Below are 13521 nucleotides of genomic sequence, written 5' to 3' on the forward strand. Positions count from 1 at the left end.
ATCCCGGCTGGTGGAGAGGCTCAGGTTACTGAGACACCCACAGGCATTGCTGATTCTGACTACAGCTGAAGAAGCCACGTAGATGCCACACAGTTGTGCCCATATGGAGCCAAAGTCAGCATGTCCTGCCCAACCAACACTTCAGGACACACTGCAAGGGAAACTGTTTTCTTACCAAAGCCACTAGAGGCAACTGGTCCATCAGATGTACAAATGTCAACATAGGGACACAAGAAGCATGAAAGAGCAAGGTAACCATTTAATTTCCTCTGAGATAAGGAACAAGACAATATCTGCTTTCACCTCTCTTAACTCAATCTCCTATTGGAAGTCTTAGAGCAGTGATGGCAAACCTTTGAGAGACTGAATGCCAGACTTACACCCAGAACCCACTTATCACCAAGTGCCAGCACTGCAATTAGACCTGAACACTGAGGTTTTCATTGAGGAAAAATGACCCTTCATTAACATCTTTCGCTTTTTTTTTCCCCCCAGTACCAGGGATCAAACTCAGGACCTTGTGCTTGTCAGGCAGACATGGGGCCACTGAGCTACATGCCCAACCCCAACATCTTTTGTCTTAAAAGAAAGACACAATAACATGCATGCCATAGGTTTGCCACCACTCTTCTTAGAGCGATAAGGCAAGAGAAGGAAATAAAGGGCATCCAAATAGGAAAAGAAGGGCCAGGGATTTAGCTCAGTGGTTCCTCTGCCGCCTGCCTTGCAAGCCCAAGGACCCAAACAAAACAAAAAAAACAAATAGGAAAAGAAGTCAAATTACCCCTGTTGATAGACAACATGATCTGTAACTTAGATCATCTGATCATTTAACCAACTAACTCCTCTGTCCACTCCCTCTTTAATTGCTCAGTATCTTCTCCTCAGTCCTCCTTCCTTTTGTAGAAAGAAAGTGACTTCTCTTTAGGAAAATATGGCCATTATCACGTACAGGAGGCCACAGTTCTAAAGTCAGTCTTTTCCTTCTCAGTATCATTTGGTTTATGCATTTGCATTTTTCCAAGCTGCGTATGTACCTATTTTTTTTTCTAGTACAGAAGTGGTGTGGTATTCAGATAAAAATGCTGGTGTGTGATTATGCTTTAGGTTTTAATTGTATTTTTTTTCTCATTTATTCTGGTGAGTTTTTACAAGTTTTTGGACAGGTTAATCAGGAATTGACATAAAATTTCTTTGGTATTGTGAATAAACAAATTGATTTCATGGATAGAAAAAACTAGTATTCCAAATGAAAAGTAATATCTTTGCTAATATATACTTTTAGGTTGGAACATTTGAAATTGCTAGTGTTACAGGTAAAACATGGCCACATAGCATCGTTGTTAGTATAATTTATTGTGAGCCTGGCGTAGTCTGAGTCTGTTATAATCCCAGTGCTCAGGAGGTTGAGGCAGGAGGATCATTATGAGTTCAAGGCCAGCCTGAACTACATAGTGAGACTGTCTCAAAACAATACAAAATGAAACAGAAAAACATATAATTTATTCTAATGCTAATGAGATCAGTTCTAGTTTGGTTTTGGTGCTTAAAGACTGAATTGGGTTGGGTTGGGGATTTAGCTCAGTGCGTCCGGTGCCTGCCTTGAAACTGCAAAGTTACGAGTTTGATCCCCGGTATCAAAAAAAAAAAAGACTGAATTGGGTCATTCTGTTATGTGGATAGTTCTTTTCAGGCACTCAGTAAGTGATGTCTGGATGAATGAATTTCTAACACTTGTATATTCTCTTCTTTTTTGTAGGACAGTTAATTTTCTTTTTTCTTTTTTTGGGTACTGGGGGTTAAACTTGGGTCCTTGCGTTTGTGAGGCAAGTGGTGGAACCACTGAGCTAAATCCCTGGCCCAGGACAGTTAATTTTTTGTTTTGTTTTGTTTTTTGGTACCGGGGATTGAACTTGGGTCCTTGCGCTTGCGCAGCAGGTGGCGAAACCACTGAGCTAAATCCCCAGCCCCTCAGGACAGTTAATTTTAATATGTTCTGATTTGGGGTGTGAAGAGAGAAAGGCCAATTTTTTTCCCCCTTACTGAGTCAACATTTGGAAAGGAAGTATGTATGGAGGAAGAATCATAAAATAGACATTTATTCTTTTATTTGGTAGATTTTAAAAGCACTGGTAGGATTATTTTTAAAGGAAGCTGAAAATATTAGTAGTGATTCATTATGCTTTTTTTTTAAGGTCCCTGTTGATTTTGGATGATATTTGGGATCCTTGGGTGTTAAAAGCTTTTGACAACCAGTGTCACATTCTTCTTACAACCAGAGATAAAAGTGTTACGGATTCAGTAATGGGTAAGTGTAACTAATTAAAGATATTATTCAATTCAAGGGGATTTGAATATGTGGCATACCAAGTTACTTCCTATGGCTTGTGATTTTGTTGCAGGTCCTAAATATGTAGTCCCTGTGGAAAGTGGCCTCGGAAAAGAAAAAGGACTTGAAATTTTATCCCTTTTTGTTAATATGAAGAAAGCAGATTTGCCAGAACAAGCTCATAGTATTATAAAAGAATGCAAAGGTATAGATGTTTATTTTATGTGTGAAGGAGGCCAGCCTGGGTAACTTAGGGAGACCCTGTTTCAAAATAAAAAAATTAAAAAGGAAGGGCTGGGGATGTAGCTCAGCATGAAGGCCCTGGGTTCAATCCCTAGAAGCCCCCTGCGCCCCAAACAAAGTGCTCTACGTGCCCATCCACCCCGAGTCTCTCTGACTGAGCTTTTGGGTTTCTAGGGAGGTGACATTGTTTAGGCTGAGTGAAGCATGGACGACTGTGTCCAAGGTGATTGCATAGAGTGTGGTCTGAGGCTGCTAAACTGGTTGGGCAAACCCAGCGAGGCCTCCTGTGTGCTGAGATGCTCTGGGCCTCTCTACAGCATTTCTTTCTTCATTGGGTATGGGGCGGGACACTTTCTGAAACGGGGTTCGTATGACTTCCTGTCAGACAAAGTAAGTCAGAGAATTTCTTTCCGGCCAGCATGAAGATAAAGGGGGTGGTGGTGATGCCAGTTAGTGTTTCTGTGACTCACCTTCGGGAAGGGATGCTCATTTCTGTGGCCTGCACTGAGGAGGGAGGTAGGAGCCAGGAAACTTGGGTGGAAACCAAAGTATGGGTGTCATGATACCACAGTTGTCCACTTGCATTTAAGAAATCATTCTTTTTTTTTTTTTTTTTTTTTTTGGTACCGGGGATCAAACTTGGGTCCTTCTGCTTGCAAGGCAGGTGGCGGAACCACTGAGCTAAATCCCTGGCCGTAAGAAATCATTCTTGACTCACTTTTTTGCAATATAAGTATTTTAAAATTTTTTCTTTTCTAAAAGTTAAATTTTAAATCTATTTTAAAATTAACTATTGAAGCTATTAGCCTTTTGTTGTATTTTTGCAAATATTTACTCAGTTTTTATATGCCTTTTAGTTTCATATGTAGCTTTTATTTTAACTGGTAGTGGGGCTTGAACCCAGGGAACATTGACTATATCCCCAACTCTTTGTATTGGTTTTATTTTGAAACAAGATTTTGCTAAGTTGCAAAGGCTAGCCTCAAAACTTAAGATTTTCCTGCCTCAGCCTTTTGAGTAGCCAAGATTACTGGTGTGTACCACCATGCTGGCCTTCACTTGCAGTATTTTTTCATATACCAAAATTAAAAATTTTATATAGTCAAATCAAAATTGAGATTATAATAGTTTACATAGTTTTGATTCTTATCCTTTTTTGTATATCTTGAGTATTTTTCCATATTGTTAAATACCTTTTGAAAAAAAATTTACCAGTGGCATGATATTGTGAAATACCTTAATTTACTTAACCAGTTTTCTTTTTCTTTCTTTTTTTTAGGGGGGTAACTGGGGATCAAACTCAGGACCTTGCACTTGCCATGCAGGCGTGGTGCCACTGAGCTATATCCCTGGCCCGAAATCTTCATTTTTAATAATTTCATTAGCATAAATAATTAGAAGTAGACCCAGCAGTTAGAAATTATTTAAGATTTTGGGTAATATGCAGTGGAAATTGTTTTTTAAAACTAAATTGGCTGAGGGACCGGGGATTTAGCTCAGTGGTTCTGCCACCTCCCTCGCAAGCGCAAGGTCCTGAGTTTGATCCCTGGTACCAAAAAAAAATTGGTCGGGTGTGGTGGTGCACGCCTGTAATCCTAGCACTCAGGAGGCTGAGGAAGGAAGATCACTGCATGTTTGTTGTCCAGCCAGCCTGGACTACATAGTGAGTTCAAGACCAGCCTGAACTACATAGCGAGACCTTGTCAAAAAAAAAGGACTAAATTATTTGTTTTCTTAACCCAGTGGAGATTTTAAAGATCTGGTAGTATTTACACAGTTATTTTTTTTTGTTTTGTTTTTAGGTTCTCCTCTTGTAGTGTCTTTAATTGGTGCACTTTTACGTGATTTCCCCAACCGTTGGGAGTACTACCTCAGGCAACTTCAGAATAAGCAGTTTAAGAGAATTAGGAAGTCTTCATCCTATGATTATGAGGCTCTGGATGAAGCCATGTCTATAAGTGTTGAGATGCTCAGAGAAGACATCAAAGATTATTATACAGATCTTTCCATCCTTCAGAAAGATGTTAAGGTGCCTACAAAGGTAAGTGATGGACCAGTAAGCCTCAGCGTTGGTATTTATGGCATGTGTCCTTTGACCTAGTGCTAAGACATTGTTGAGGAAGATAATGGAAGGATAAAGTGTGGGCCTGAGGGGGTGGGTGGAGTGTAAACCAGGCAAGTGGTCTCATCAGCTCAGGAGCTCCTGTTCTAGAGAAATTGGAAAAGCATCCAATTTTTCTGTCTCTTTTCTAGAGAAAAATAGTGGGGGCTTCTTGTGAAATGGAGACATTCTTCTTGGGGGCTGTGTGTGTGTGTGTTAATACTCTGACAACTGTCCTTTTCACTGTAATTCTGTGGTGCATTAAATGGTTAAAATGATTCCTAGGTGTTATGTATTCTCTGGGACCTGGAAACTGAAGAAGTTGAAGACATACTGCAAGAGTTTGTTAATAAGTCTCTGTTATTCTGTGATCGGAATGGAAAGTCATTTTGTTATTATTTACATGATCTTCAAGTAGATTTTCTTACAGAGAAGAATCGCAGCCAGCTTCAGGTACTTGCATCTGTAAATTTTTAAAAAATGTTTTATAGTTTTAGGCTTACGGAAAAGTGACAAAACAGTATAGTTTTTATGTATACATATTTCACCCAGCTCCCCCTAATGTTAGCATCTTATATAACAGAATATACTTAAGCAACCCAATGTTTACCACTAATACTACTGACAACTAAATTTTTCCATCTTGCCCACTGATATCCTTAAATGGTCCAGATTCAGTTTAGGGTCCATGTTGCATATCATCAAATCCTTTCCCCAGTTGTCATTTGCCTTGGTTTTCTCAAATCTGTGAAAATGCCTTATTTTTTGTCTTTCATGGTGTAGTTACTTTTGAACAGTATCAGCCAGTTATTTTTTACAGTGCCTTCTAATTTCATTTCGACTGATGTTTTTTCCTGACTAGATTGAGGTTCTGCGTATTTGACAAGAATTACTACAGAAATGATCTCATGTCATCAGTGTGTTAGATCAGGGAGTACTTGGTATTAATGTGTCTTATGAGTAATGTGTTTAAACAGTGTGTGAGAGGCCACTTGGAGACAGACTTTTTGTGACTTTATCCAGGTTTGAACAGAGACTGAAATTGGGGGCAGATTTTAGCAGCTAGGTAGAAAGAGCTGAATTTATTTCATCCGTGTGTGGATGTGCTGACATTGAGATAGAGATTTTAGCAGCCAGCTGGGAGAGAAATTAAGTTTATAAAGGGCTTGGGAAGGGGCTATGGTCATAAGGAATGTTTATGACTGAGGGTCCAAGGATGGTCAGCACTGGTGTGCAGATAATCACTGGACTTCTCAGCAAGGGGATATTGTATACTCCATTCTATTTACTGAGAGCAGTATGGCTCTTTCAGTAGTTCCCTATTGTTTGTTGAGGGCTGGATGTTTGCTCAGAGGTTCTCTTTCACGCCAGGCATGGCATGGGGTAAGGGTTGGTTATTTCATTAAAGTGGAATCTACCTGGTTTCTCTACTATAAAGGTACCATTTCTTTTCCTGTTGTGATCATTAAGTATGTTGTGGAGAGATTGCATTTTTAATAGCTTTGGAAGCTGGAGTTACTGTGATGATAATGTTATAGAATTGTTTCTGTCCTCTTCAATGTGTACTTTGGTTTTTAGGATCTACATAAGAAGATGATCACTCAGTTTCAGAGATATCACCAGCCTCACACCCTGTCCCCAGATCAAGAGGACTGCATGTATTGGTACAACTTTCTGGCCTATCACATGGCCAGTGCTAATATGCACAAAGTAAGTTGGTGCATTTAAAGTATTCTTTTATCTTTCCTTTTTTGGAGTGGGGGGAGGTACCAAAGATTGAACTCAGGACCTTGCACTTGCCAGGCAGGCAGTCTAGCCTTCCTTTTTTCATATATGTTGCAAATATTTTTTCTTCATTTATCTACTGAATTTTGTTGCTTTCTGATGTATTGAAGGTGTAGCTTTTATGTAGTTAAATTGTACCATTTTTGTTTGTTTGTTTGTTTTTTGGTACCGGGGATCAAACAGGTCCTTGCGCTTGCGGAGCAGGTGGTAGCACCACTGAGCTAAATCCCTGGCCCTGTACCACTATTTTTTATATTTTGCTTTGGTGTCGTGTTCATAAACGTGTTTTGTCCTATGATTATACATTTCTTATATTAGTAAAAACAGCATTATAGCTTATATTTTTTTAACCTGTAATGATTTAAAAGGTCTCTTAGTTATTGTACTAACTGAACCATGTAAAAATCGATTTTCTTTTTACTAGTAGCCTTCCTTATGAGAACTATGGATTTATTTTAAAAGGAAACAGAGGGTGGAAACATATTCATTGAATTTTTACTGAGTGGTTGTTACTGACTAGCATTGTTCTTCATTATGAGACTATAGCATAGGCACAAAGTCTGCTCTCATCAAGCTTATATTCTTGGTGAAGGCACGTACTAAATTTATGATATGTCAGAGCATGGAAGAAAAAGAAAGTGATAATATGGGGTAGAATCATCACAAGTTCCTGATAGATTTGATACACATTACGATGAGGAAGAATCAAAGTTGACTCCAAACTTGTGGGGTGGAAAGAATGGAGTTGCCATGAAGTAAAATAGGAAAATCTGGGCGAACAAGTCCCCCTCCCCACCTTGCTGGAAAGGGGAAGGTTAGGAACTCACCTTGAGTGTATTAGGTCTTATTAAGACATCTGATTGGAAATATTGAATAGTTATATAAATATGTAATTCATATTCATGGACAAAAGATAACTACTAACTACTCAGAATGTTAACGTTTTGGAAAAACCATACATATTTTCAGTAATTTTTCTATGCTTAAAAATGTTCTGTCTTGGTTAGAAAACTGATGTGTTGTTGTAGCCTGTGTTTTTTTCACCTAGCAAAATGTATTTATATTTAATAACCTACTTCCAAATGATAGGATTTCAGTAAATGTCTGTGAATCAAACTCTTGTTATTGACCATTTAAGTTGTTTTCAGTTTTGGGCCATTATGACATTATAATGAGCGTTCTTCTTTATACCTATATTGTTTTCTTGGAAGATTCTTAGAAGTGGAATCACTGGATCAATGCAAATTTTTGAAGCTTTTGCTGTATATGATAAGTCTGGCAGGATTCAGTTTCTTCTTAGACCTTTTTCTAATTTTAAAGATGATGATTATAATTGGAAAAATGTAGACAAACATCTACGAAGAAGAAAATGAAGATTACAACCATTGCTAATGATTTTATTTATTTATACTTTCTATATCATTTTACTACTTAAACTTGTTCTTTAAAACCAAATGGGATCTTTTTTTCTTGGTTTTTTTTTTTTTTTTTTTGGTACCGGGGATCGAACTCATGTCCTTGTGCTTATGCAGCAGGCGGTGAAACCACTGAGCTAAATCCCTGGCCCGGGATCTTTTTTTCTCATAAGGTTGGCTAAGGGTTTGTCGATTTTGTTTATTCTTTTGAAGAACCAACTCTTGGGTTCATTGATATTTTGTATTGTTCTCTTCATCTCCATTGCATTGATTTCTGCTCTGATCTTTATAATTTCCTCCCTTGTATGAGCTTTGAGTTTGTCTTGCTCTTCTTTTTCTAGAAACTTGAGGTTTAGCATCAGGTTGTTTAATTGGTCTCGTTCTGTTTTCCTAATATGAGTACTCAACTGCTATGAATTTCACTTGTAAGACTGCTTTCATTGTGTCGCATAGATTCCGATATGTTGTATTGTTATTGTCATTTAATTGTAGGAACTTATTTCTTCTTTAATTTCCTCTGTGACCCATTGGTTTTTCAGAAGTGTGTTGTTCAATTTTCATGTGTTATATGAAATTCTTGCAGTTTCTTTTGCTATTGATCTCCAGTTTCATTGCACTATGGTCTGATAATACAGGGGATAACTTTAATTTCTTTGCACTTACTTAAAAGATGTTCTGTGAGCGAGTATGTGGTCTGTTTTGGAGAATGACCCATGTGCATCTGAAAAGAATGTGTATTCTGATTTTGTGGGGTGGAACACTGTAAACATTTGTTAAGTTCATTTGTTCAAGAGTTTGATTGAGTTCTAGTATTTTGTTGCTTATTTTCTGTCTAGTTGATCTATCTATTTGTGACAGTGGGATATTGAGGTCCCCCACTACTATTGTATTAGTGCTTATTTGATTTTTCATGTCTGTTAATATTTGTTTTACATAGTTGGGTGCACTAATGTTTGGTGCATATATATTTATGATTGTCATCTCTTCCTCTTGGATTGTTCACTTTACAAGGATGTAGTGTCCTTTATCTCTCTTAATCAATGTTGGTTTGAAATCCACTTGATCTGCCAAGAGGATAGCTACTCCTACTTTTTTTTGGGTTCCTGTCACATGGAGTATTGTTTTTCACCCTTTAACTTTCAATCTATGAGTTTCTTTTTGAATTAAGTGTGTTTCTTATATGCAGCATATTGTTGAATTTTGCTTCTTGACCAATTCTGCCAGTCTATTTCTTTTATTGGTGAATTGAGACCATTAACACTGATGGTTATAACTGATACATATTGACTTATCATTGTCATGACTTTTTCTTTTTGTTGGATTCTTCCCCTTTGCTTTTAGTTTCTTGTCCTGCCTGATGAATTCATTCTGCAGGGCTTCCTGGGGTTGTGATTGCCACTGTCTTTTCCTAGGATATTGTTTAAAATTTTTTGGCGTGCTGGTTTCATATTCGTGAAGTCCCTAAGGTGCTCTTTGTCATGAAAGTATCTTATTTCTCCATCAATTCTGAAAGATAGTTTTGCAGGGTACATCAATCTGGGTTGGAGGTTGTTTTCCTTTAGGGCTTGAAATACGTTACTCCAAGCTCTTCTTGCCTTGTGGGTTTATATTGAGATGTCTGCTGTGATTCTGACAGGCTTTCCTTTGTATGTGATTTGTTCTCTAACTGCTTGTAGAATTGTGTTCTTCTGTTGTGTTCCTGGAATCTTAACTATTATATGCCTATGTGTAGATTTTTTTTTGATCAAGGCTAGTTGGAGTCTTATATACCTCACTTATCTGTATGTCAAGCTCTTTTTCCCTGATTGGGAAGTTTTCTGCCATCACTTCTGTGAACAGTTTTGTATGTCATCTGCACTCTCTCCTCTTTTTTTCTTTCTTTCTTTCTTTCTTTCTTTCTTTCTTTTTTTGGTACTGGGGATTGAACTTGGGTCCTTGTGCTTACAGAACAGGCAGTGGAACCACTGAGCTAAATCCCTGGGCCTCTCTCCTGTTTCTTCATTGACTCTGATCAGTCTTATGTTATTCTTCTTTGCATCGTCTAGCAGCTGCTGGATTGATTTCTCGTGGTCCCTTACTATTTTAAAGAAAAATTTTTTTTCTTGGTCACTAGTTGCAATCTTATCTTCTATATCTGAAATTCTGTGCTCACATTGGCTCATTCTGCTGCATAAACTTTCAGTCAGTTTTTAATCTCCTGGAAATCTATTTGCATCTGTTTTATGGATTCTATTTGTTTACTATGGTGGGATTCCATCATGTTCCTCAGATCCTCTATTTTTTTATCTGTGGCTTCTCTACATTTATTAATCATATCTTGCACTATGAACACAATCTCTGCTGTTATCTGAGAAATTATTTCTGATTTCATTTTTTCCAGATCCTCTTTCGTTGCCATTTCAGGGAGTCCAGGTGGTTGAGTATCAGATTGTTCATCTTGTTTCCCTTTGGGGTTGTTTTAGCTGATCTGGAAGTCTGGTTTTGAGACTTGTTTAGGTGTCTTCTCATTTCACCAAGGGGTGGGGGGGAGGCATGTGGCTGGTGCCCATAGGGCTCACCTCCTTGGCGCTGGGTGGGGTTCTGCTCCTCTGTGCTGGGGGGTGGTGGTATGGCAGCCCGAAAGTCTCAGCTGACCAGTGCTGGGGGCCTCTGTTCCTCTAGGCTGGGGGCAATGGTATGGGAGCCTGCAGGGCTACCTCCTTGGTGCTGGATGGGGCTTTCATCCTCTGTGATGGGGGCAGTGGTGTGGTGGACCGAAAGGGTCACCTTCTTGATGCTGGGCTGGGCCATGCTCCTCACACTAAAGTCAGGAACAAGACAAGGATGTCTACTATCACCACTCCTGTTCAACATAGTTTTGGAAACATTAGCCATGGCAATTAGACAAGAGAAAGAAATAAAAGAAATAAAGATAGGAAATGAAGAAGTGAAATTGTCATTATTTGCAGATGACGTGATACTCTATATAGACGACCCCAAGAACTCCACCAAAAGTCTTGTAGACTTAATAACCAAGTTCAGTAAAGTAACTGGATACAAGCTCAACACACAAAATTTCTGTACACAAAAAACAGACTCACTGAGAGAGAAACAGTGCAATCCATTCCTTTCACAATAGCATCTAAAAAATTGAAATATCCAGGAATCAGCCTAACAAAAGAAATCAAAGACCTCTTCTCTGAAAACTATAGCACTCTGAAAAAAAGAGATTGAAGATGATATCAGAAAATGGAATGACATCCCTTGCACCTGGGTAGGAAGAATCAACATAGTGAAAATGGCCATACTTCCAAAACTGCTATATAGATTCAGTGCCATCCCAATTGAGATCCCAGCAGCATACTTCATGGACCTTGAGAAAACAATCCAAAAATTCATTTGGAACAAGAAGAGACCCAGAATAGCAAAAGCAATTCTAGGTAACAGAGACATGGCAGGGGGTATCACAATCCCCAACCTGCAACTCTACTACAAAGCTACTGTGATAAAAACAGCATGGTACTGGCAAAGAAACAGACCTGAGGACCAGTGGAACAGATTAGAAGATGCAGAAACAACACCAGACACACTCAGCCATCTCATCTTTGACAAAGGAGCCAAACACCCTCACTGGAGGAAAGATAGCCTCTTTAATAAATGGTGCTTCAAAAATTGGGCTTCAACTTGCCAAAGATTAAAACTAGACCTATATCTCTCACCATGCACTAAACTAAAATCAAAATGTATTAAAGATCTAAACATTAAAATCGAAAAGCTTAACCGGCTGGAACAGAGGTTAGGTAGAACTCTTGAAGATATTGGTGTAGGAAAAGATTTCATGAACAAAACCTCAGTTGCCCGTGAACTAGTACCGTCAACAAGTGGGATCTCTTCTTATTAAAAAGCTTCTGCACAGCAAGAGAAACAACCAGCAGTATGAAGAGACAACCCACAATGTGGGAAAAAATTTTCACCTGCTGTGCCTCATACAAAGGTCTACTATCTAGAATATATAAAGAACTTAAAAAAATCAGACTTCCCAAATTTAAAGACCCAACCCCAAAATGGCCATCTGAAATGAACAGACATTTCTCAAAGAAGTAGAAATAGCAAATAAACACATGAAAAAATGTTCTACATCACCGGTCATTCAAGAGATGCAAATGAAAACAATGCTGAGATTCCACCTCACCCCTGAAAGAATGGCTGCTATCATGAAATCAACCAATAACAAATGCTGGTGAGGTTGTGGGGAAGGAGGAACCCCGCTCCACTGCTATTGGGAGTGTAGACTGGTGCAACCACTGTGGAAATCAGTATGGAGATACCTCAAAGAACTAGGACTGGAAGTCCAATTTGACCCAGCTATCCCCCTGCTGGGAATCTTCCCCAAAGAATTAAAAGAATCATACCACAGTGATATATGTGCACCCATGTTCATAGCAGCACAATTTGTAACAGGTAAAACTTGGAAACAGCCCAGTTGCCCATCAACTGGAGACTGGATAAAAGAAAATGTGGTTTTTTAAAATAAAATGGAGTACTACTCAGCCATAAAAACTGAGAAATTAGAGACATTTATAGCTAAATGGATGCATGTTGAGGCGATACTCTTAAGTGAAATACACAGGACACACGTGTAAATACCGAATAGTTTCTCTAGTGTGAGAAACTTAAAGTGTAAATAAGGACTAAAAGGTGTAATAGATAATGTGAAATAGGAAGAAAAGGGGCAAAGGGGAAGGGGAAGTGGGAGGGGTGGGGGAAAGGAAAGAAGGGAATGGAATTAATATGAGAAAATGGAAAAATGGAAACAAAGTCTTTGTAAGTAGGGAGGGATGGAGGGGTTGAAGGGAGTGCAGGGGAAGGGGGAAAAATAAGAACCCAGAGAGATTATGTAAAGGTGCAAATTTCCAATGATGAATGTCATTATATTGTACACCTAAAATGTACCAAATGGGATCATTATGTGTGTGTTTGTGTGTGTGTGTGTGTGTGTGTGTGTATATACACACACGCACAATTTTTTACAAATGTAAACCGTTTTATTTATCAACAGATAGGTACCTGTTTTCATTATACTGTATAAAACTTGGTGTACACTATAAAAAATAACCAGTATCCAAATTCAAGAGAGCACTCAGAGAATACACTACGGGTGTGCACCTATAGTTCACCCACCTCAGGCTTGATTTAAACCGAAAACAAGTAAATGGGATCTTACTTAGAAAAATTTTTTTATTAGTTTGTGTTTTCCATGCGTAATGATCATATTCATCATAGGGAATTTGTACCTGTACATGACATATCTTTTCTTTGGTACCAGGGATTGAACTCCGGTCCTGTGCTTGCACAGCAGGTGGCGAAACCACTAAGCTAAATCCCCGGCCCTTACATGACATATCTTAATTTTCTTTTTTTCTATTCCTTTTCCCTCCTTTTACCCCTTCTTCCCGTCCCCTTTTACAAAAGCTTTGTTTCTATTTTTTCCTTCAAGACTCTCTCTCTAATACCCTTTCTTTTCCTTCCCCCATTCCCCTTCCCATTTGAACATGTTCTTCCTCCTTCCCAAGTCTATCCTGCATTTTGCTCCTTATTTACCCTTTGAGTTTCTCCCACAGGAGAAACAATGTGATATTTAAGCATATGTGTCTGATTTATTCCACATA

The 13521-nt window shown here is 38.6% G+C and overlaps 1 protein-coding gene across 4 annotated transcripts in view; it reads left to right on the forward strand.

Annotated features, from left to right (window-relative positions):
* Positions 1 to 13521, forward strand: part of Apaf1 (apoptotic peptidase activating factor 1) — a 96064-nt gene that overhangs the window by 27175 nt on the left and 55368 nt on the right. For 3 of the 4 annotated variants that reach the window (XM_087192842.1, XM_087192845.1, XM_087192843.1), the window contains exons 6-10: positions 2196 to 2308; positions 2403 to 2534; positions 4375 to 4613; positions 4959 to 5126; positions 6252 to 6383. In XM_087192842.1, the coding sequence (XP_087048968.1) occupies positions 2196 to 2308; positions 2403 to 2534; positions 4375 to 4613; positions 4959 to 5126; positions 6252 to 6383 (784 nt within the window). The remainder of the gene's footprint in view (positions 1 to 2195; positions 2309 to 2402; positions 2535 to 4374; positions 4614 to 4958; positions 5127 to 6251; positions 6384 to 13521) is intronic. The other variant, XM_087192846.1, reaches the window with a different exon arrangement.

The sequence above is a fragment of the Heterocephalus glaber genome, unplaced genomic scaffold (genome assembly GCF_053883595.1).
Source record: "Heterocephalus glaber isolate CG9 unplaced genomic scaffold, H.glaber_assembly_v1.0 deba00001572, whole genome shotgun sequence".
Taxonomy (NCBI): domain Eukaryota; kingdom Metazoa; phylum Chordata; class Mammalia; order Rodentia; family Bathyergidae; genus Heterocephalus; species Heterocephalus glaber.